Genomic DNA, 25,989 nt, shown 5'->3' on the forward strand with positions numbered 1-25,989 from the left:
GTCGTAGCTGTAGAACTAACGAGGTGGTAGAGGGGCGAGGTCAAAACGGAGACAAAAGTAATTCACATGCAAAACACAATAAAAAAGAAAAAAACAAGAGTAATTTATTCAATTTAAGAAAACAAAAGAAAACAACTGATAGGCAATTTTCGTTTAGAAATTGTTTCCGGAAAGTTTTGGTTTACAATAGTTTTAATTTAATGGCTTCAAGACGATAACAAGAAAGATGAATTCCTCTCCGCAATTCTCGAATAAACAACGCGAAACGCGATTGATCTTTTACCACGCAAAATGATTAAACCATTTTTTCTCGAATGCCAACGTTATCCCGACACAATATCGCTCTCCAAATTGATACATTAATCAAGTCACAATCATTTTAGAGCGCTCTTTTCGATACGAAAAATACGAAAGCAAATACGAAAAGAAAGCGAAACGACAGCTCACCGCTACGGTTTTCGACAAGAATTACTCCGGAAAGACCACGGAGTTTTTCCCCAATATTCCGATGATGTCGAGTTCTTGACGGGTTGGCGAAGCATCGAAAGAATACGTCAGATCGCTTTGTGCTCCAGAACGAAAGTCCTCGAGCAATTACAGGATAGCGTTCTTATAGTTTTCGGATGTTAGCTTCCCTCACCCTTCGCCTACTGGAGGGAATCTAGATTTTTCACGAAGGTTTTCATTTCGCTCAATTTCGAATTTCGGTTGAACGATCAACGACGAACGATGACCTTTGACAGCCGAAATGTTCCGATGATTCCCGATGAATTGAGATATTTTCAACGACGTATCGATTCATCTCAATCTTATTTTCCGTCTCATTCGCTGTCGCATGCTCGTATAAAAAAAATACAATATTGAAAATAAAATTAAGAAAAATGAAGTAACGCTCGTATTTGACTCGGAAATATCTTTCTCGAGAGGAATTCTTCGTCATTACCTGACGTTTTCTCTCTCACCGTGCCATCAAATATCTTGTTCAATTTTAACTCATTACATCTCATAGCACAAAATGTTAGTGCTCCAAGGAATTATAGATCTAATAAAATTTTTTCCCTCTCAAAAAATATGTAAAGACTACTTCGCATAATTTTTTTCTTCTTTACTGTATATTTAGCTATAAATTATGAGATTAAATGGCTTGTAGCTATTCTTGTGGTCCTTCTAAGAGAAGGGGTGAAAGTATTTTGCAAAAACAATTTTTCAAAATTTTATTGAATTGAAATTTTCTATTTCGGAGTCTGGTATTTTACCGCAGAAGACATTATAATTTGGGAATTTTCTAGTTTTCTCATTTGTTATAAAAATTAGTAAAATATTTTGACTGAATTTTAATGGAAAATAAATGTAGACTTATGAATGCAAAATCGCAAGAATTTTTCATTCCTAACTGTTTGTTTACAATCAAATACTATTTGAATTTGTACAGGAAGGTAACTTTGTACAATAGACCTATTTCGATCTTGTTAATTTAATTTTTTTTTTAATTCGCGAAAATTGCGAGACTGATTTTGGAAGTTTGATATTTATCATAGTATTTTTAATGAACAGGTAATGGATGAAAAGATCGAAAATGTTGTCGAAAAATCTGACGAAACAGATGACAAAAACCAACAAAGTTGTGGTAATATTCAGAAGGGAAAATCAAAGGTTTCTTGGTTATCAACCGCAAAAAAGGAAACGGAACATAAATCTCGTATAAATGCGAAAATCAATCTACCGGGAGATGACACGAAACGCGGAAAGACTGGTCGAATCATTTACGTCAACATATTCGTAAAAAAGTAAGGTGGAATTCTTAAAATAATTTTTTCCAAGTTGATTTACATTTTTTTTATTGGCCTGCTTTTTTAATTTGGCCTTATTTTCTGATAGTTTACAATGTTTATTTTTACGTTAATTTCTTTTTTCAGTACAAAAAAGGGGTGTTTAGTGGAGATCGTTAAAAAGAATATTAAAAAAACAAGAAACAAGTAGTGCGGAGAAAATTAGTCTTCCGAGGAACGACGGATTTTCGCATAAACTCCGTATATAATTATATATAACATAATTTATTGATTCATATGAAAATATGAACGAACTTTTGGGCTTTCCCAAAATGAAAGTGGTCATGCATAAGTGGCAAAAACGACCTAAGATTTCGATAGTACCGAAAAACATTTCGGAAATTGCTGAAATTTTGGAAAGCGATGTGTGGGAGAAGGAACTGAAGTAGATCCTGAATCTGGTGTTGTTACTCAGACTAAGTTGTTACACAAATCATGTTGGCTAATATAATAATACATTTCAACAAATTCAAACTTCTACTTATGTTTGAAGAAAGTTTTTTTTTATCAAATGATACATTTTTCAGACTATTACATGTATTAAAATGAATTCGGTTTCTTTCGCTTTTACTATGTTTTGACATTTACTTTTATTTTTCTGAGTGAGTCTAACGTTCATTTGAATGAAATAGAAAACTCAATAAATTCGCTGCTAGCACAGGCCTTTGAAGAGTTTATTCATCGAAATAATTTTTAATAATTATTAGTTTTATAAATCATGCACGCCAAATTTTTGTTCAAAGGCTTGAATTTTTTTCTAGATTTTTAAAGAAAATCCTAAAAACAAACATCACTAGCACTTGGCTTGATTGCATTGTTATGATTATATTTTTGTAAAGGAACAGAATAAATAATTAAAGGAAAAAAAAATAACATTATAAACAAAGTTGCGACTTTTTAATATTTGGTATATTTTTTTACTTTTAAAAAGTTTTTTTATCGGGATTCGAAATACGCCACAACTTTTGAAACTACTCCTCGTTTTTATTAGCTATAGTTAAAACAACAGTACGAAAAAAAAATTGTCCGGTATTTTTTGAAAAATAAAAATAAAGCTTTTGCTATTCCCTTCGAAGCTGTGATGAAGAAACATTGAGAAAAAAAAATTTAGCAACATTGGCAGCCCGTTCACGAAGATCTATAATTTGTCGAAAAGCGACGCTGTTCTAAAGCGCGTGCCGGCTAAAAAAAAAATTATAAACAAATTTAGGAAGCTGCAAATTAATGCTTAATTAGTCCTTTTTTAAATGACGTTTATTAAATTTTATTCCGTTGATTTTTGACCGAACTACCGTACTTTCAGTGTGTGTAAAAGTTTCGATGGGTGAACTCAAACTTTTGAACGGAAGTGCATGATCCTGATGTCCAGAATTATTATTTTCTTTTCCCTCGATGTCACGGATTTTTTTTTGTTTTCTCTTCCTCTTGTGGTTTCATTAGATAAATAAATTATCTAGCAAGGCCATATAGACCATGGAGAGTGCGGTATGTCTACAATTGTTTTTCACACATTTGATTGTTAATGCTTTATGACGTTTCATTTCTTTTACGACTTTTTATCGAATTCAGATTTAATTTTTTATTACTTGACTGTTTGGAAGGGGGATAAATGGATTTTTTGTCGAATTTCTACTGTTTGTTACTAGTTATTTAGCATTTTTTGCAAGAAAGATTTTCTTAAGAAAGTCTTGGAATTTACGCAGAGTTTATAAGTGGTTGATCGATTGACACGCATTTTAAATTTCAAGGGGTTCGTCTTATTGATTATTGAGATAAACGTGTTTAAATATGAAGAAAAATGCACAGGATTATAGGGACTATGCGTGAAAAATCTTTCATCTTTCTATATAACAAATGAATGTACGAAGTTCACGAAAAAGTACACAATAACAATGAAGTATATAATAAAGGTCTGGGAACAAATTTGAGACTATTATCTTATTAGTAATAAAGATATATTACGTTAGAAATTGAACGAAATTGGCAAAATGAGCACTCATATAATCTCACATTTGCTTATTTCACCATTTTATTTCTTCTTGACTTGGGCCATTCATGTCACAGCCTTCTGCCTTTATCAACACTTTTTTCTTGATCCATTTCCCTTTTGTGTTTTCCCTTTTCGCTTTTTAAAGCGATTTTTTACATAAAAATACTATAGTAATTTAGCCAGATAAGTTGAAAAAATGTATTTACAATTCGGAATTAATAACTCTGACATTAATTTCAAGTGATTATTCTTTAATTAGGGAAGTAAAAGTCGATCTAATGTAGACACCCACAAAATACGATACTTCGAGCATGATCTACCTTAAGAGATTAATAGTATTAAATTAAATGTCAAGCTCTGGCTGCTGGTCGGTTTTATCGTTCCCGACGGTTCTACAGTGCCGTTGCTTTGAAGCCCTCAGTGCCGCAGTCAACGCGTCAATGACGGTGCGCCGAGACGGCCGATCGTCAGGTGGTATGTTTTTACAAATGGCAACTGCAGATAAAAATTATGTTTACAGCGTGTTCAACGATTATATTCATGAAATGTTCGAACACTTACGGTATATTGCTTTGTACAAAGCAGTGTCCTCCAACCGGCACGAGTTCCGCGTACCCCCCTGGACGGTTACAACCGTCAAGAACTGGTCGGAAATCGATTCTTTCACGATTAGATGAGCCTTCTCGTGTACTGAGCCAGAGCTCAAGCTGCCTAAATATTGAATCTGCAACAATAACATTAATCGAGAGGTAGATTGTAATAACTTTGAAGCTTTTCAATATCATATTTTCCTCATGGTGTTGTTGAGAAAATATTTATATTGTTCAATTAGTTTAGTATTGGTACTCACTGCTTGCTCTTTATTTCCTTTCGAGAACCCCCCCAACGCCTCGAGCTCTTGAACTCCGCAGACCGGAAGGCACCGCGGTTTTTGGAGATACTCTATAAGGTTCCGGCTGCGTTGGAGCTGTTCATATCGCACGAACCGTCCTTCCAGCGCTTTGAAAATGTGGTTACTATCAGTAAGATTGTCGTATTACTCAAATCTCATTTGCCTACATGTTATGCCAAAATACACACGTGATTTGGCTTATTACGGTGCGCTCCATGTTGCTGGAACAAAAAACCAGTGCAATATTCATATTGTAACGGTACGCTTTTAGACGTCACCCGCTACGCGTGAATTCGAGCTACTAAATTTAATGAGCAGGCATGAAATAAATGAGAGTGTGAAAATTTGTGTGAAAAATATAAATGTGTTTATTCAGTATGTTTTTAATGTACAAAAAAAATATTTCCAAAATCGTTGGTGTTTTCGCGTTAAATTTGAGATTCTTTCCCTAGTCTCAATTTACTTGTCTAGTTTGGCTAATTGCTCTTTTATGTCAAGAAACTTGTCCAATTCGGTTATTTCGCTATGATTTTGTTTAAGCTCATCTAATTTGATCAATCTTGTGTCCGCGAAGACCGTCGCGAAGGGACGAGTTATCAAGGACGAGTATTTAAGAGATTTAGGCCAAAAGAGCTGAACTCCAACTCGATACTTTTACAACAAGTTAACAATAAGTTTATTTAAGAAGTTACAAATTCGAGGTTTTATTGCCTCGAGACCAATCGTTACAATTCTCGTCAAAGACTGCCGAATTTTGGGTTAGTCGATAATTTTATAGATTTGGGGGTTTTCCCCTTCTCGTGCGAATATAACCTAGATTTCCTTCTGGAAGTTTCGATGTTGACATCGAGGGTCGATGCACTCGTTCGGGAGCATCGATATTTCGTCATTGCTGCGTTTGCGCTGAGAGTGCTTAATTTGTTTTAATGAGTGCGATGTACGGGCACAACAATCTGGTTAAGTTAGTGACTCTATACAATTTTAAGTGAGTTTTTGTTGTTTGGCTCGATACAATTGAACTAAGATTGATTTGGTAATTGAATTTATTTGAAAGAGTTCTCGCTTCATAAATTATAAATCGTTTCTGTTCTCTGAATGTATGAGTTTTATTTTTACTCCAAAAAAAAACAAGAAGGTTGAATGGTAAGGGTCCTACACCAAGAATCTGCAGACTGCACGGAATCGCACAATCCCCTCCCTTTTTAGCATAGGAAAGGATGGATCAAGTTTGAGAATCTTCAGATTTTCTTCAAGAATCTTCAAGTTTTTTTTTATGGTTATCATTCCCAGAGATAGAAAGTTGACGCACCCACGTCGATGCACAAAATTTTCAAACTCTGCATGTAGCCACCAAGGTTCAACCGGACAAAAGAAAAAGTATGAAGTTCGTCAAGACCAACAGAATTGCTTACTTTCTAATATGAGCATTGCATTTTGAAAACATAACTTCTTATGACATTCATAAATAGGCCATCGCTCACTTTTTGTATCATTCATCATTATTTTTTATTATTGATTATTATTTATAATCCATTTCCAAATCCTATAATTCATGTATAATTTATTATTTATTATTTGTAGATATCCATATTCCATAATCAAAAAAAGGAAGTACTAATACCTGGCATGCATGTCAATACACAGAATTTTCCAAATTTGCAAGTATTCGCTGCGATTTATTCATCTAAATTTTGGTACAGACAGAAAAAATTACCACCGATTCATAAAATTTATTATGCCAAAACTAAAAGGAAAAAAGACAGCGCACTTGAAAGTGAACAGAACGCATAATTGTTTCATGTATCTCATTCATATATTACAGTTGGAACCAAAAAGTGAAAAGATTGGCACACCTACCGCTTCGCAGGAATATCAAAGTTCATAGGTATTCGCTGCGTACCAGTAATACAAACTTTGGTGCTATGGGGCAAAAAACTTTAAAATTACCCGAACCACATTTTTGAAACTTATTATGGCATATTCAATAAATAAAGTGACAGATACGCTGCATGTTGAAGTAAATCAAATAGTGTAATTTAGTATGTCTCCATGGTTATACACAGACAAAATATTTGATCACATCCAGAAATGATTAGGCGTAGACTCACACACATGAATTTTTTAATCCATAATGCCAATCGTAAACATGGTCTGGAAATACTCAATATACGTGTCGCTTCATCATGTTGTCAAACTTAAGATGTGTTCATTGCATTTGGAAGATACAAATTTTGATATCACGAAAAATAAGCAACCAATGACTTATTGAAATGAATTTCCAAATTCATCGTGCAACCATTCAAGTGAATATCTATGTATTTACATGGCCCAAAGATTTTTTAAAACTCGTGTTTGTAAACAAGCAATCATGAAAACTTTTTGTTATGAATTTTCCAATTTATTGACATCAATATGAGGAAATAGAAATACGAATGTCACTCGAATTGTCTAGAGAATGAATAGAAATTGGTATGGATACACTGTAAGCTAAGGAGGTGGGAAAAAGGGCCCGGTGAACACAGCCAAACGAAATGAAAGAAAATATGACAATACATTGAATTAGACACTTTTACTTGACCGAAGTTTTTCAACATTTATTTGCATTCATTTACATACAATCACGCATGTTTTTTCTATAATGTAATTGCACAACATAAAATTTCTGTTTGGAAAGAACGTTTGAGAGGTTATAATGAGCGAAAGTTTATTTTTCTCACATAACTCCCGTTGAAAATTTTTGAAGAACCAGAACCAGGATTGCAACAAAATTATGTCATAAATAAACGTAAAATCAAAGAATTTGTATAAGGAGAAATTTCCCAATACTAATATATGTTCTATATAACAAACACTCGCGAACCGATTGCGATAAGCGTAAACTAACCCACATGGTTTTCACAAAACTTACATAACATTTTTTTTATAGTCATATAAGAATTTTGAATCGAATTCATACAGCTCGCACTATTTCTCCGAAATTTTATCATTCAGATCGCTGTTGCTATTAATTTGCTCATGCCATCAAAAACTGACAGATGGATGTACTATATATCACGTCAAAGTCACTATAAGTCTGGTTTTTGTAATACTGTATGACACCACATACCACTTTTTTAATAAAATAAATACATATTTAACACTTTATTAGATGAAAAATATTTTTTTGTCACCCCGCACTTTGTAATGTCGAAAATCCGTTTGTTATAACATCAATAACTGACGGCTGACTGATGGCCTTGTGTATATATTCATAAACTGTATTCCGCTGGAACGGTACAGCAAGTGTCCTGACCAATCACAACTCATTATTTCTGTAGCCGGGATCCCGGGACCCGAGCTTCCATAGAAATGGGTTATAGCTGGCATCAAGAGGCCTTTGATGGTGTTCTGTACAGACACAGTAAATCCATAGATGTGTTAGTAACTTTTGCACAATCTTGAGCCCGTGCAAAGTTTTTTCTCAGCAATTACGCCACCGATCGTATTGATTTTGGGTGGAATCGAAAGAGAATTTCTTAATTAGCTGAAAGTTCAATTTTCAAATTGCGACATAACTCCTGAGCTTCGCAATTCAAGAAAATGACATGTCAATTTTACCCCCACCACTGAAATTTACTTTATTCAGAGATAATATAGTCTCGGCGAAAGCCTCGGGCCAGCAGACGACAGGGCTGTCAATGTACTTGTCCCGAGACTCTACCGAGTCTCTTGATATATAACCTGACGCCTTCATATATATAACCTAGCCACTGACGATATATTTACACTGGACAATATTTCTCACACTCTGATTTAATTGAAAAATTATTTTAGTTAACGCTTATTTCCAGTCGAACAAAATAATGAAATCTTGAAAAGTTTTCGTTGACATATGCATCGCGCATTTTTTATATCCTTTTTCGCACACATATCACAGACTACATTTACGCGGCCGCTTTGATACTGGTTTAGTATATCACAAAATTTAACGAAATAAATAGTAATATGCACTTCGTTACATGACGAAAATTATTTTTAGTTATCCCGCACGCACTTCATAACATCATAACCCCAAACGTCAACATGACGTGAAACTTCGGCTGGTGACTTTCGAGCTCTCGGCATGTGACGTCAGTCCGCGACACCGCTGCGAAGTTAGACGTTAGACCGAGGGAAATGAGGCCTTTGATGGTATTATATACAGACATGTCAAATTTCTAAATGTGTTAGTAACTTTTGCATAATCGTGAGCCTGTGCAAAGTTTTTTCTCAGCAATTACGCTACTGATCGTGTTGGTTTCGGGCTCATTCGAAAGAGATTTTGAAATTTAGTCTCCAAACTAATTTTTGCTTAACAAAACGTCTCTTGAGCTCCGCAATTCTAGAAAATGACATGCCAGTTTTACCCCCACCACCGCGAATCGTTTTATTCAGAGAAAAGATAGTCTCGGCGAGAGCCTCAGGCCAGCAGACGACAGGGCTGTCAATGTACTTGTCCCGAGACTCTACCGTGTCTCTTGATATTCAAGTTTTTTATACAATTGTCCCCAGTTTCTAGTTTATTGTATACAGAATATACAGATCTTTTTTTTATGTACAGTTTAAGATGAATCATGCATGTGTAAAACAGTCAAAAAACTATTTTTTGACGTTTTTATTGCTATTTTTTGTTATTTTCGATCTTCGACCGAAATATGTATGATCGCGACTACTAGCTACTGGCAGTTTTTTGGAATTTACTCAAAATTTTGGGGGTGTATCAGTCAATCTAACCTTCGATTCAGATTCAGCGCGTCAAATTACATGAAAAACACGCCCGCGTAAGGCGAAGAGAACTTTTATTATGCTCTTAACAGCGATTTTCCGCAATTTTTGCGGTTTTTTGGAATGTACTCAAAATTTTGGAGGTATATTGGCCAATCTGACCCCGGATTCGGATTCAGCGGGCCAAAATACGTAAAGATTGATGGGTCCGGTTCTAGGTACTTACCACTTTTTTTTTTGTGTGCCGGTGTAATCAAACAATGTGATTTGTATCGCTTTGCTCATTATGACACCCTTCAGATTTTACTCGTAATCAGAGTATCGTGTTACTCGTACCAGAGTTTCGTCATTATTTGGTTCGTGAAGGGTAGTTTTTGCGTTGGGTCGATGCCCTGTGTCAGATTTGAAATACGGGATTTCTTTCGAGAGGCCGTCTTTTCCGTCCCACCGAGTCCGGCGCAACCTGTTATCGCCACCGCCACTCTGCTCATAGATTCATCGACGCTCTCATACATCTCGGTAAATAGTCGATCATCTTTATCTGAACTCTCGTTGGTTGTTCGAGGTTGTCCTCATTGACAAGAAATTCGGATAATCGCAACGATATTCGACGAAGTCGTTTGTTCTGGATTTTTTGCTTTCTCATATAGGAAACTATGTGATGATGAAAGTTTTTTTTCCAATTTTCAATGTTAATGTGCTCAAAATATCCCAAAACATCGAAAAATCATATCTAGAACAAATGTCCGGGTGTGTTATTCCTCGCATTCTGATTTGAAGGATTATCTCAGTTGCATTCACTTATGAATCGAATAATCTTCAAAAGTTTCATTGACATGTATCGCGTGTCTTTTGATATTTTTTTTCATACACACATCGCAGACTACATTTACGCGGCCACTTTTATACCGGTTTAGTAAAACCCGATGTCGTAAAAACCGATATTAAAAACCGTTTACATGAATTACGTTTACATCACGCTCTGCTAATTCCCATTTATTTTTTTATGAATTATCTAAAGGTTGACATGCACCGCGTTGAATCTTAACCGCGTTCACGTCATCACATGATATCATATCACGTGATATAATATGATGATCTGAATTAGTGTTAGTACGGTCAGGACAATCAATGAGAGCCCAAAGGGTATGAGTAGTGGTTTATACAGATACGCATTCTTCAATGTGTTTCAGAAATCAACCAATGATAAACTTTAGAGGGACGCGAGACCTTTGATGGTATGCATAACGTGAAACATATTTTTCACCTGTGCAAAGTTTTTTCTCAGCAATTACGTCACTAATCGTGTTGGTTCAGGGATCATTCGAAAGGAATTTTAAAATTATTAAACGACATGCCAATTTTACCCCCACCACCGCGAATCGGTTTATTCAGAGATCATATAGTCTCGGTGAGCTCAGGCCAGCAGACGACAGGGCTGTCAATGTCAGGGCTCTTCATTTTCTGATATTTTTATCAGAATCTGTAAAAAAATACGAATCTTACGACGTTTTGAAATTGTCATAAAGAGTGTTGACGTTCTAACTTCCGAAAATTTTAATATTTATTACTAATTTTTTTTTTTTTTTATAAAGAGATTATTATAATAAGAAGGTTGGTATTGAATTTCGGAAATATTGGTTGAGCGGTTTAAATTTTATGATTTTTTGAATTTTACGAAAATATGAGTTTTTCAAAAAATCGTCTAACCGCTTTAATTTTTGGAAATTTTGTAAGATATCGTGTATAAGTCTGTACTTCCTCTATACTTTCCAGCAAAGTTGTCGGAATTATTTAATTTAAATGTAAATAGAAAAACGATGAAAATTGAAAGTTGCAAACTGTTTTTTCTGATGGCTCGTCATTGAGTTTTTTTTTATGAATTTAAACAAAGAGATAAATTCATGTTCGTAAAAGAAGGTAGAGAAAATACATTATCTCCTTGTATACAAAAAAAATTCTGAAAATTAAAATTTGCAAATTGCTCCCTCAAGATGGTCAAGATGCACGATGCTTAAGATGCACGATACTCGAAGCTTCCTCTATGAGGAAGCCAAAATGAAAAATATAGCACCTCTTAGAGTAAGCTTTGAGGCATCGTGGATCTTAAGGTTGTTTAGAAGAAAATCACGTCTTATGAGAATAATTTGAAATTAACGCAGTGGGTAGTGGAATATTCAAGCAATATCCCTGCAAAATTTGAAGTTGATTCGGAGATTATTTACGGAGAAAAAAAATCGCAAAGTTGCGTACTTTTGAGCGCTTTAGTACACCTTTTCATGGACAGAGCCATGCACAATCTCATTAAACTCATGATATATTTGTATATGCCATTGAACTTTTATTGAAAAAATAACGGCGTAATCTCTGAAATATTCCGCGTCAATTAGTACCAAAATTTTTGGGCTTTGGAGAGTTTCTTCGAAGATGTAGTGAGATAAAGATTGAAAAACGTGTCAAAATTCACTCCAAACGAGTGAGTGTCTGACAGGCGTGGCAACGCTGCAGTGTCGCGGTAGAAGGAATGGGAGTACATTTAGTGAGAAAAAAATTTGGTTGAATCACTTGAAAAATGTTCAGTTTAACTAAAATATTTAGTCCCATACGCACGATAAAATATTTATTAAATTTCACTAAATATTTAGATAATGATTCAAATAGATAACGATTTGGATTAATAAAATTAAGAGTTATATGACGATATTTGGGTTACTCTAACATTATATTTTGTTGCTACGAAAATAATTGTATATTAAATCTCCGTAGACTTCGTTAGTAAGAAAACATTTAGCTGAATTAACAAAATGATATGCCATTCAAACAAACATTTTATCTCTGTCGACCAAAATTCTACAGTCCTTATCTAAAGATAAAATCAAAGTGACAAAATATATATTTACTATAAAAAAGGATCCTGTCATACAGCCTGAAAATACTGTTAATCGAACTAGTAAGTCATGCACTTTTAAGAACAAATCAAGACTGTCGCATTCAAAAGTTTCGTGGTTTTAACATACGTTTCTTTAAACTCTGAAGGATCGGATAACCAATATATTGGCTCGCCCTGTAATATGAGCTTTGTATTTAGTTGATACGTGATACCATATTTCTGATCACACCTTGAATATTCTTTGAGCTAACTCCCTGAAATATTTCCTATGTTACGGTGAATGAGATGCATTTAACAAATATTTACCTGAAAGACCGTAAAATCCATGCTTTCAGTTCATTTCTTTCAATGTAGTTATCCTGATTCAAATCCATTTTTTTGAGTAATATTTCCAATCTTTTTTTAGATTCCTCGATCGGAAGTTTGTCGAATTCCTTCGCCTCCTTGACACTACCCGAGGTCGTTGAAATTTTGTGACCGTCATTGCTGAATTTTTTGTTACTGCGAGATCACAAAAGCTTACCGAGAATAGCTTCGTGATCGAATTCTTGATGATGCTCTCCGTCAACGTAGTGTTCGCTGTCCCTAGGGCTAAACGCACCGTCCTCGGTAGTCTAATTACTACTGTCGACTTTGTGATAATGCGAACGAATAAATGAAGCTCCGCTTGAATTCTCCAATAAACTCGCTCCATTCCGAGAAGGGTGTAAAAGTCTTGATCGCACAAGTGGCCCTGTGAATTCAGCAAAATTTAATAGACTGAATATCAATGTGGTTGAAAACTAGAATAATATGACCTCACTCTTCCATCTGCATGATAAGTAATACCACTTTGTTATTTATTTATTTCCAAGACACTACCACAATTACATTAGTTTCAACTTATAATCAATTTATAAGAATAAATGAATAATATATTTATATTTCAATTTTCAAATTAACGATTTTCCTGAATTCTATAGAAATGCGTCAGAAGAATGATTTCTTCTGTTACAACGTTACAAACATTGATGTAAAGTAATTCTGTAATCAGTTAAATATCAACATATTTTTGAAAAGTTTCTCCAGCAAAAAACGATTTTTTTATAAAATAAATATTGAACATTCTTCGTTCAATGCTTCATGACTGTCTTAACACCAACTTTTGTAATATTTTGAAGATTATTTTATTCAGTTATACGAACTATTGCAGAGTTTTGAAATTCTGGCCGAATGAGTTTTCTAAGAAATGTGCGTTATTCATCCTCGAGTACGAGAAAAAAACTTATGGATTGAAAATGCCATTGCTGTTAACGATTTTCCTGAATCCTATTGAAATGCGTCAGAAGAATGATTTCTTGTGCTGAGACTTAGTGTTAGTGAACGTGATTGTAAAAATTAAATTTAAGATCATTTTCATCAAGTTACATATCTACAAGTTTTTACTCATCAACTTTTAATACCTTGAAACTATATTTCTTTCTCAGTCGTGTGATTAACCATATCTTCATTGATTATTTGATCCCACTCGGGGGACTTTCTTAATCTCTCCAATTGAAAAAGCACCACTCCGCTGTTGTAGCCTGGATAACCAACCAGAGAAATAGGCTCTCCAAAAATGGTTTTTGGATTTTGATTTCTGTATGAGCAAAGAACATGTCGATATACAGGTGTTAGTTCCGGTGCTAATCCAAAGAGGGCTTGTGGACCAAAATGTTTGAATTCCTCAAAGAGATCTCTGACGTCGCTCCTCAATTTTGTATCTGCGTCCAGCATTACTGCTAATTTTTGTTTTTCCAGAGCAATTTAATGCAATCCCAGTGACAAAAAGAACAAAGCATCGGAATAATAAGTTCCTGGCTTACTACTAAAATGTCGCGACATCACCAGTACAATGTATTCCAGTTGTTTCGCTAATTTGTGTACATCGTAATGTTGCACCTGCAATGAATTGAGAACATTTACATTATGCAGTTATAATCGGTGTAGAGGAAACTTCAGTTAACGGTCCTTGGTTACCTTCATGAATTTTTGTGTTGAGGACATAACTCCTTGAATGACAACTTCAGCGATGGATCGACTTTCGTTATCGGTTTCGAATCCAGTCTTAAAACAGAATTAGTAAATATACGAAACTTTCGTCTCATTGGAGAATTGATTGTGCCTTTAGTAAACATGCACCATACATTATAATGATTTTTCTTCTTCTGCGGTTACAGCAATTGTAACTCTATCCTGTTCCATCATTTTGTGTATCGCAGCTGCTCCTTTGACGACTGATATTTAGTCGAACTCGTCATCAATGCAAATAACGTCATGATCAGCAGCAAGCACCATATTGATAGCTTGTTTGGAAATTAATATTAATATTAAAATGAATCAAAATATAATCTGTGGAGAAAGAAAATTATGAATTTGGAAAAATGCAAAAGAAGAAACCCTTTGTTTCTCATATTTGCTAATCACTCACTTTTACTGCTTTTACAATGATTTTCGCACTGACAAAATGATACATCTAACGCGCGCACGGCTGACAATGTATTTTGCTAATTCACTCACTTTTACTGCTTTTACGATGATGATTTTAGCACTGGCAATATGATACAGCTGACGCGCGCACGTCTGTCAATGTACCGAGGTCCTCTTGAACAATTGTTTCGTCGTCCTAAGCTCTATGCTCTATTTATGGGTTATCTCGATTATCTCAACGACCAAGTTAAGAACACCTGTCACTGAGCATCTGTAATGTCAAATTATCGACAATGTGACGAATGCGTAATTCGTCACCAGAGTGCGCTGATTTCTGCGCTAAGAACCGCGAATTTGCGAATTTCGTACTTTCATACTGATTTTTTCATACTGAAAATAAAAAAATTTCGGCTAACTTGCACCCAAATTTTATTTATTCGATTATAAAATAATTAATTATTATTAAACTTTTTAATTACAGTACTGATGACTACTGAACGTCCACTTAAAGATATGATTAATAAAAAATTAGAAAAGCGCAAGTCGTTCAGCCAAGTTTATGGAGGTGTGTCAAATGGACATCGGGCGATTCTCCATTGTGTCAAATGCCCATAAAATATAGATGTACCGTTGACGACCATACAACGGCGCGGTATAGCTATATTTTATGGGCATTTGACGCGATGGAGAATCGCCCGATGTCCATTTGACACCCTGCCACTCGCTCGACCAGATGAGCAGGTGCCACGGTGCCACGCAAAGCCGCTGAAGTTTTTTCCCTGTTTTTCCTCGTCGATCGCATCGATAGGAGACCACCCTCGACTAAAGAATTCGTCATCCAGACCGTCCAATATTTCGCGTCCTTTCGTAAAAAATCAAAAAATCGGGAAAAGTTCGAAGTATCTGGCCGTCGTATAATAAAAATTTATAGGATAGTAAGTGATCGTTTTTTCACATTCACCATATCTTCTGCGCTTCCCCCCCCCCCCCCCCCCCAGTTCTGCTGCGTTTTGTTCGAACATCCCTTCTGATTGCCACTCAAACTAACCAGAATGTTTTCGTTTTAGAGCAATCACGATAAAAAAAGTAGGATCATCCTCGCGTAACCTGCACTTTGCAGCGTTCAATCCGAAATATCGCCTACTCCTGGAGGCGATCATCAATGAATGCCTCGATGACTACAAGCGGGTTGTAGCGGAAAAAAAAGTGCTTTCGTTCTTCCATGTAGAGTCCATCACGCGGGCAATTTGGTATGACGGACATTACCGACAAAAAATATTGTCGGTCCAGAAGTTTCTTTATGTCCACGGCGAGGAAAATTTGGTCAATATTCAAAGTAAGTTATTAGTCAATGGAAAAATATTATTCGAGTGACGTGGCAATGGTTCGATGCCTATGACAAGTCGCGCTACATACGGCAAAATGCAGTCGACGGTCATAAACTTTAAGCCGTGTGCTTTCAGGATTGATCGACCATCTGTCATGTAAGGTACAGCATCATTTTGAGATCGCATATGACGACCAGGTTAAAGCCGTCGCTAGACTCTGCATAAACCACGCCGGCTACTTGCTATCTTGCCCAGCGGAGAAATTTGCTTCTCCCGACATCGTGCAGAGTGTCTGGGAGAGATTGACAGGCTGTTCAACTCTGATGAATAAAAAATTTTTTAGGAGCTATCTCATCAACCACCGTGAGCGCATCATCCATTTTATGCGAATTTCGCTGGTGAGTAGGACAAGTTTTATATAAAATTCTTAATTATCAAAATGAATGAAAAAATTCCTGGAATTGAAAGATGTCTCTTCTTGCCAACAGGACATCGTGGACAATGTTGACTCGAGCGACATCTCCACTGAAGCATCGGACGTACCCGAGGAGTCGTTGATGTCCGTCGCATTGCCTGCTGGTTCCAATGAATTCGAGAGCTCGTGTGCCTCAGATCACGAAGAAGGGCAGCGCTCTCCATTGTCGTCACGGGCGGCAATAGTTGAGAACCCCTCAACGATCTCTTCGCGATCTGCAGGACCTGAAAGTTATTGCGTCTACCTCGTCGTGGGTTCCTCCACTTAATCTATCGTCCAAAGAAACTTCGACGCCGATGATCTCGGTATTCGCAGGATCAAGCCGCGACTTGCCCATCGCCTCAGCATCGCGTGCTTTCCCTTCCCGAATAACGAAGTGGAAGGCGAAGAAATTTTCCTGGACAAGGACATCGCGGAGGCTCCTCTGTTGTCACTGTCCAGAGAAATTTCGGACGAGGCAAGGATAGACCCGGCAAAATTTCTCGAGGAACAGCAGGCAATATCGTCAACATTGATTGACGGTTCCTCGGCTCCATCCCAGGATGATTTGGTGGATATCTCCGCAAATCGAGATGTCGTGAAGAAGAAAAAATTCCGTAGAACTCCCGTCGAGATGTTATTACATCATAATAGAAACGTGCCTTACATTATTGGCAAGCGCAAACTCAGGACTAGAGTCATCGACAATGTAAAAAGATGTGATTCCGATGAAAATAAAAACAAATCTAGAATCGCGGCAGCGACTCTGAGACAAGTACATTTATAAGATATGACGAGTTGCTGCCAGAGACTTGTAAACTTTTTTATTTAGTTTTCGATATTGATGCAATATAACCTTTAACAAATAAACGAGGGATGGCGAATAACAATTCTGATTCACTTAGATTTATTTATCACTCTCAATTAACTATTCTTTTTAACAATTTTGACTCAATTATATTTTCGGGTAATCTTCAATTAACGAGTTACAGGCGATATGACATAAAACAACCGTTGAAATCACACCCTCACTCCTCACACACACTCATACATACATACTGGTCACAAAGCTCGATTTTGGGAGACAATTTATAATTCGGAGAGAAACTTAGCTGATTTTATCTCTCGGTGAATCGTTGGCTCCTTCCACTCCGGGACTCGGAAAAACCTCGATGGTTGTAAAAATACGCAGGATCTCGGAAAGCTCGATGTCGGTTAATTTCTTGGGCTGACCACACCCAACGTCTTGATTCGTGGAGATTTCGTCCTTCGTCAGACAATCCAGTATTGTACGTGTTATTCCGATGACGGTCCCGGAGCGAAAGAGAGCGAGGCAAGCCTCACGCAAATCTCTTCAACCAGGTGGGAGAAAAAATCTCCTCGTCAGATATTGACTACCGAGCTCAAGTACAATTTAATTTTCGGCCCTACGGCGGGCAAATTCGAATATTCACTTTACAGACTCTTTACCGGAGCGATAGCGTTTCCAATTGTTTTCGAAAATTTTTGTAAACTCCTCGATGGAAAGTGCAAACTGAGATCCGCTCGTTCTCTCAACTTCTCTTTCCTTTTCACACCTGCGCACTCCTCGGAAAAAATCCCCAGTAAGATCTCTTCTCCAACATCTATCCCAAACAGAATAAGAATAGTTTTGCTGCGCATGACGGGGATATCTGAAGGTGATATCCACCCCGCAAGATACCATATTTTTTCAACTCTGAAATCTCGGCCTCCTAAAGTTTAATTGAAACGATATTCGTTTTGCATGTCAAATGGTCAAAGTGCAATGCCTATACATTTGACATGAGACCTCATAAGGTAGAAGACTTATGCTCCTTTATCTGAGGAGAAGAATAGAAAGATTGGAAGTCTTATAGGCGTACGGGTGGTGCTCCGCTGGCGCGAAAGCGCCCCATTCGTAGCCCTCTAGCGGATTTCTGCCACACTAGAATTCGTACTAGGCTATGCCGTTACAATTTACTGTTAAGGATGAAAAAAATAACTATTTATTTCAACAAAACTTTTGTTAGGTAGTTACAAAAATAATAGCTATTCTGAACTAAATCATTCACAAATGAATGGAGCTCTTATCCATGCTAGAAAATTCATATGGACTAATTATCTGTTTAACCCTTTGAGGGGCAGTGGTACATATGTGTACCACCTTTTTTCCTGCAGTTTTTTTCTTATTGCCGTTGTATTTTGCAATACTTTAATACTTCTGAGTTATTTCTAGTAACTTGAAGGTTCAAGCTACAGATACTCATGAAAAAAAGTGTATATTTGTTTATTTATAATTAGTTCTACATAATTGAAACCGAAAAAACTGGTTTTTTTTTCGAATAAAATCAGCTGTTCTTGAACGGAGCGTTGGATTGCTTTAAAAATTTTTTCACATATACTTCATGACGAGTACTATAACATATATTTTTTTCAGATTTTTCGACACGCTAGAATTTTCAAAAAAAATGTTCCAATTTTCAAAAAATTGAATTATGAAAAATTGAATTATATTGAAAACAGCGAAGATGATATTTCTATCACAGAAAATTTTTTACCAGAGAAATCATTTGAATTCGACGATAATGCAGTTGAGTTGGATGATGATTCCAATTGTGACATTGATGAAGATAATACTCCTCTCAGTAATCGTATCGCAGAAATGGATGGAATTTGGGAAAAAAAGAGGAGATGTCGTTTTGATCCACTATTTACTGAGCAAACTGGTCCGAGAAATTTTCCAGAACATATTACAAATCCAGGTGAAATTTTTTTATATTTACTCTCAGAACAAAATATTCAATCGATTGTTGAACAATCGAATCTTTATTACAAACAGAAAAGAATTGTTTCTGAAGCTATCACGAGCGAAGAAATAAAGAAGTTTTTAGGATTGAATATTGTGATGGGCATAAAAAGATTACCGTCATATCGGGATTACTGGTCTACAAACTTGCAAATGAATGAATATGTGAGTTCTGTCATGCCTGTCAAACGATTTTCTTTCTTATTATCCAATTTACATTTGAATGACTGTACGACAGAACCCAAAAGAAGTGAACCTGGGTATGATAAATTGTATAAAGTTGCTCCCTTCCTGAATATTCTTTCTGAAACTTATAAGCATTTTTACAATCCAACAAGAAATCAAGCAATTAATGAGAGCATGATAAAATTCAAAGGCAGAAGCTGTATGAAACAGTACATGCCAATGAAACCCATCAAGAGAGGATATAAAGTTTGGGTTAGAGCCGACGAATATGGTTATATTTGCGAGTTTCAAATGTACACCGGTAAAATTGGGAATGAAACAGAAAGTCTTTTAGGTGAGAGAGTAACAAAGGATTTGAGTCGTGCTTTAGTGCATAAGCACTATCGTATTTACTTTGACAATTATTTCACTACGGTGTATTTGAAAGTCATCTGTAAAATCATGGAAATCAATGGTCGTAAGACTTTAAATCCAAGAAACAAAACGTTGTTAAATAAATGCAGAAGTTGCCGAGTACATCGCACTACGAACAAAAGAATTACAAAAGAAGAAAAATAGGACACAACAAATTACAACCACAAAGAATACAAAGACAAAACATTACAAAAACAAATTGCGACTAAAATAAATTAAGATCATAAAAATTTTAAATAAATTACCCACGGAAAAAAATTATATACCAAAAAATTGAAACAAAAAAAATTTGGCCGTTGTACTTGGCGTTTTTTTTCTAGCTAATATTATCTAATTTACCTGTATCTTATACTCACAAATTCGAAAGTCGAGTAAAACGCCAAGTACAACGGCCAAATTTTTTTTGTTTCAATTTTTTGGTATATAATTTTTTTCCGTGGGTAATTTATTTAAAATTTTTATGATCTTAATTTATTTTAGTCGCAATTTGTTTTTGTAATGTTTTGTCTTTGTATTCTTTGTGGTTGTAATTTGTTGTGTCCTATTTTTCTTCTTTTGTAATTCTTTTGTTCGTAGTGCGATGTACTCGGCAACTTCTGCATTTATTTAACAACGTTTTGTTTCTTGGATTTAAAGTCTTACGACCATTGATTTCCATGATTTTACAGATGACTTCCCAGAGGGCATAAATGTACTTGTCTCCAGTTTTTTTACAGCATTCGTGCTGTGTTGCAGGTTTATTTGACGACTTTTTGTGTACTCGAAATCTGAAATTTTATGGGATACATTGAAAAATTGAAATAATGATCATAAAATTGAAACATCTGATCACCCAATAAAGCAGTTTATATATTCACCTACACCCATCTCTCTCTATATATTTATTTTGACATGCTGAAGCCGAATTCCAAAATACCGTGAAAATAGGTGAAAATTGCGAAAAATGGTCGTTGAGCAAAATTTTGTTGACCTAAATCTAGAATGTTTCTCGTGTTTTTCGAAAGTTCTGATAAACAAGGTTTCAGACAATATTTCGGATTTTTCGATTCTCACAAGTGACCCATGAATCTCATTGTCAGTATCCACTTATATATTTGAAGCCCCTGGCTCAAGGAATGTCTTGGTATGAATCAGTTGAGATTTCACACAATCTGGACAAGCGATGAGAATTTTTATTATGAGGTCCAAAAGCTTGGAATATTTCCATGAGGCACCCGAGACTTTGTAAAACCATGTTGACCAATTGATTTTGTTCTTCCGAACAGATGTACCAATTTTGCGATCGTAGAAAATCACTCCGTATCGGTTTGAAGTTAAAAGTATTATTAGGAAATTGTGCACCCTTTCCACTGCAAAATCTATCGACGTCAAAAAATCGAATTGAAACTTGAATATTACTTCAGAAATCAATTGACTGTAGAATTTTAATTAAAATTGAACATGACGCTAAACGAGTTTATCAGTTGTGCAGTTTATATTCTGTTTTAGGATGTTTTATCAAAAGGTAATGATTAAAAATGATGAATACAACGTTTTTATCACTCCTTCTTTCGGATTAACAAAATGTTTGCCGGTTCGTTTGCCTGTTTTGCTTTTGAACCAGGCAAATTTCCGGGTCCCTTCCTATTATTGTACCGCGAAACAAGACTCTGCAAGACCGGAAACGAAAAAAAAAACACGCATTAGTTTTGCTATGGCTGAATTTTCAAAAACCCAAGATTTCGCGGTGTCGAGGACGAAATGAACGGTGGTGTGAAAATAATATGTCAACTCGAGGAAAATACAAGAAATAATTCCCTGTCCGTCGAGTAAAGCTCGAATGACCGAGGAATGACCTTCCACAAGAAAAGCGAGTATAAAGTGTACGTAACAAGTTCTAATACTTCGGGAATCCATGAGCTTGGTTCGTTACGACAAAGTCTCCAAAACTTCTGTGTGAAATGAAAAATACCACCAAGCGGAACCATCTGACATTGCTCTGACTCGATAGCATACCATGAATAAATGACGAATGAGAAATAGTGAAGCTGCGACAAGCCTCTTCCACATTTATCAGCACTGGGGATCAAGGGACGCGGTAGCGGCTCGTATTGTTACAAGATTCTGCAATCGAAAACATGCAATTACTGTTTTACTTTGGAAAAACGTTTATCAGAAAATCTTTTAATCATAAATGACATTTCAAATGATTTGATTCCATCCAATAGTCGTAAGACTTTTAAAAGTTCTCTTTAAATTCAAGTCAATAATGAACATTTTTCTGCTTACTTGACAACCATAAACTACACGGCAGAACACACAGCACAGGCATTATTAACATTTTTTTATAGAAGTATCCAAAAGTCTGAGAATTTCAAAACCATTGTCACCAGCTTGTACGTATGCAATTACAATCGCAAGATCTCTATCATCATTTTCTTTTCAGACCACCAGAAATTTTCTCAATGCGTCGAGCCCTTGACTAGAATTAAACTTTCTTAGTGTTTTTCCATACAATGGGTTTGCTTCTTCGGTAGATATTTTTGTAGTCCTTGATCTTATTCGTCACTCCTATCTTGGGTTATTTTATTTATATTTTTCAATGGAATCTATCCAATTTTTGATAAAATAGCATAATGAAAATGATAATGATCATCTACAAATCTGATAATATTCAATTTTGGAGAGCTGATGAAAATTGTCGCCATGACAAAGATGCAGAGGCATGGATTTATTTATTTATTTAAATCTCCTTTAAAATGTAAAAGGATATTTAAAAACCAATTTCTCGTGAATTATTGAATAAAATGATTTCCATATGATATAACAAATGAAACGAAAATGGAATGTGTAGGGAATTGAAATCTGAGTATATAATCAAACAAATATCGTAGACGAATATAAATTCTTCATTTGTTATTAAATAAAATGTTTTCCATGAGAATTGAATAAAGAATCAAAAATGTAATGTGTTAAATTGAATTATTGTAAAAATATATATATTCAACAAATATACCCATCTATAATATTCAATTCAATTTTACACATTTCCGTTTGGATTCAATATTTATATCATACACAATACATTTTATTTGAAAATTTATTCCGAACTAGGGTGCATTCCGTGCGATTAAGCGTGTGAATAGTTTTCTTGTAGCGCTGCAGCGCTACTTTTATTGCAACAGCGTCTTCAAGCCCACCAATCTTGAAGCAGTTCAATAAGAATAAACAGGAGTACAGGGGGATGGCTCCATAGTTTTCGATGTCCAGGTATATTTCTCAAGAGTTTTTGATGTCTAGGTATATTTCTCTACGGCTTTCGATGGCGAGGTCAACGGCTCCATAGTTTTCGATATTTAGGTCGCTGTAGTTTATGGGGTCGAGAACAATCTCTCAATGATTACCATGTTAACACTGTTATTGTCATTGTTTTTCGATGTTTGAGAGGACGTTTCCATGTTTCATTATCTTTTTCATCTCGTATCATGTTTCATTAGGTTCCAGTATCTAGATTGACAGTTTCATGTTTATCAGTGTCCGGTGATATTTATTCACGATATTCTGGGTTCTTGAAATCTCCCCTGTTATTGAAGACCATGGAGTCTTCGATCAGGATATCGATAACCATGATGAAATATATCCAGACATCGCAAACCATTGAGTCATCGACCTCGACATCGAAAGCTACGGGGAAAATACCTAGACATCAAAAACTGTGGAGCCGTCGACCTGGACATCGAAAACTATAGAGCTATCGACCCAAACTTTGAAAACCATGGATCCATCAACCTAGACATCGCAAACCGTAGAGAAACATAGCTAGACATGGAAAATTATGGAACTGTCGACCGGGATAGCGAAAACTATGGAGAACTATACCTGGACATGAAAAACCATGGAGAAATATGCCTAGGCATCGAAAAACATGGAGAAGTATACCTAGACATTAAAAACTATAGCGCCGACGACCTGGATAACGGAAACAGTGGAAAAAAATATACCTAGACATTGAAAACCATGAAGAAATATATCTGGACATCGAAAACTATGGAGGCGCCGACTTAAATCTCGAAAACCTTGCAGTCGTCGACCTAGATATCGAAAACTATGGAGCCGTCGATCTGGACATCAAAAACCATGGAACCGTCGACCTAGACATAAAAAACCATGGAGCCTTCGACCTAGACATCGAAAACCATAGAGCTGTCGACCTAGATATCAAAAGCCGTTAAGAAATATACCTAGGGTCGAAATCTATGAAGCCGTCGATGTGAATGGCAACGACTATCATGAATCATACCTAGACATCGAAAACCATGAAGAAATATACCTAGACATCGAAAACTATGGAGAAATATACGTAGACATCGAAGACTATGGACAAATATACCTGGACATCGAAAACCATGAGGAAATATACCTAGACATCGGAAACTACGGACCCATCGACCTAGACATCGAAATTCTTGGAGCCGTCGACCTAGACATTGAGAATCGTGGAGAAATATACTTAGACATCGAAAACCATGGAGAAATATACCTAGACTTCGAAAATCTGGGAGAAATCTATCTAGACATCGAAAACCATGGAGCTGTCGACCTAGACTTCGAAAACCTGGGAGAAATCTATCTAGACATCGAAAACCATGGAGCCGTCGACCTAGAAATCGAAAACTATCAAGCCACCTACGAGAGATGGATTTTGCTTGTGCCCTTGGTGAAAAGGGGTCGAGATCGTTTCTCTACTGTGTATGCACCGACACATCATTCTAACCTCGTACGATGACGCGCGTAATTATTTTTTTCCTGCAAGTTTTGCTCATACAAAAAATAAAGAATGTACGAATGTACATTTGGCGCATTCTTCACTTAAATTCACTCCAATGCTTATCATCAACGATAAACACGAGTAAAAAAAAGCCCAATCCAACGATTTACTCGATAGCATCATACCTACTAAAAGAACATTAAACGATAGCATCACACCGACTAAAAGAACATTAAAAAAAAGATTCGGCAACAATACGTGACTCAGATTTCTTGGTAAAACGAACATGTGGTATCCTTTAATCTCTGAATGATTCGATAACATTTCGTGAAATTGACAGCTTAAATTTTGAATACAACGGGGAACTGTCACTTTCCAAATTTTTGAAGCATGAACAGATTCATGGAAATATATAGGTATACAATTTGTATTATGACACCAGAAAAAAATATATAGATATATAAAATGTATTATGGCACCAGATTTGTCACTAAAGAAAAAACAAATAAACATCAAAAATGTGTGCGAAAAAATGCAACATTTTTTGATGAAATTAAAAAATAAATAATTAATATCTTTTCAATGCGTTAAGCTACAGAGTTCGTAGAGGTCGCGATCGAAAGATAAAAAAAAATAAAAAATACGTCATCTTGCAGGATTCTTTGGAATACTGTAATTATTCAGTTATTAAAGAAATAAATTTTGAGTGTTATCGAAAACAGCTGAAAAACACTCTCGCTCCGGTAAAGACTCTCTGGAAGCGACTCGTCATACATAAATGTACTTGTCTCAGAGTCGCTACCGCGACTCTAGATGTCGAGCTTGGTAAACGATGGAATCCTAGCATGTGGTACAGTTAGAAAAGACAGGAAAGATTTACCAAAAAACCAAAAAGCCGAAAAAAATATGACTCCTGGAGATAGCGAATTCCGAACTTCGTTCAAAGGTGTTCGATGGCTAAAATGGATGGATAAGAAAGCAGTAAACTTTTTATCAAACTTTCATGACCCATCAGTTATATCACAAGTCAATAGGAGACAAAAAGACGGCTCTCTGAGAGTAGTGACTTGTCCACAAGTGGCCAAAGATTACAATACCTATATGGGATGCGTCGATAAAGCTGACATGCTGAAATCGTATTAGGAGATCAGCCGAAAAAGCAAAAAATGATGACATCGTATCTTCTTCCATTTCCTAGATGTAACATTAGTGAATTCTTTCATTATATACAGACAGCTTTTTCCAACAGAAGACTTGTCACT

At 35.8% G+C, this 25,989-nt stretch overlaps 1 protein-coding gene and 1 pseudogene across 1 annotated transcript; both read right to left on the reverse strand.

Moving 5' to 3' along the window:
• Positions 1–4,064: 4,064 nt before the first annotated feature.
• LOC122414964 (uncharacterized) lies at positions 4,065–4,559 on the reverse strand. Its single transcript, XM_043426682.1, has 2 exons — positions 4,381–4,559; positions 4,065–4,314 (listed from the first exon to the last, which is right to left on the reverse strand). Exons 1-2 carry the CDS (start codon positions 4,556–4,558, stop codon positions 4,163–4,165), a joined length of 330 nt encoding a protein of 109 aa, XP_043282617.1. The 5' UTR covers position 4,559; the 3' UTR covers positions 4,065–4,162.
• A 6,108-nt stretch (positions 4,560–10,667) lies between these two features.
• Positions 10,668–14,660, reverse strand: LOC122415229 (xyloside xylosyltransferase 1-like; annotated as a pseudogene).
• Between the last annotated feature and the right edge of the window lie 11,329 nt (positions 14,661–25,989).

Source organism: Venturia canescens, chromosome 8 (assembly GCF_019457755.1).
Source record: "Venturia canescens isolate UGA chromosome 8, ASM1945775v1, whole genome shotgun sequence".
NCBI lineage: Eukaryota > Metazoa > Arthropoda > Insecta > Hymenoptera > Ichneumonidae > Venturia > Venturia canescens.

Excerpts from the sequence above, each read along its gene's own strand:
- LOC122414964 (XM_043426682.1), bottom strand. The coding sequence starts at position 4,558 with ATGTTATTGTTGCAGATTCAATATTTAGGCAGCTTGAGCTCTGGCTCA. Across the intron at positions 4,315-4,380 it reads TTTGTACAAAGCAATATACC|TTGCCATTTGTAAAAACATA; the intron begins GTAAGTGTTCGA and ends TTTTATCTGCAG.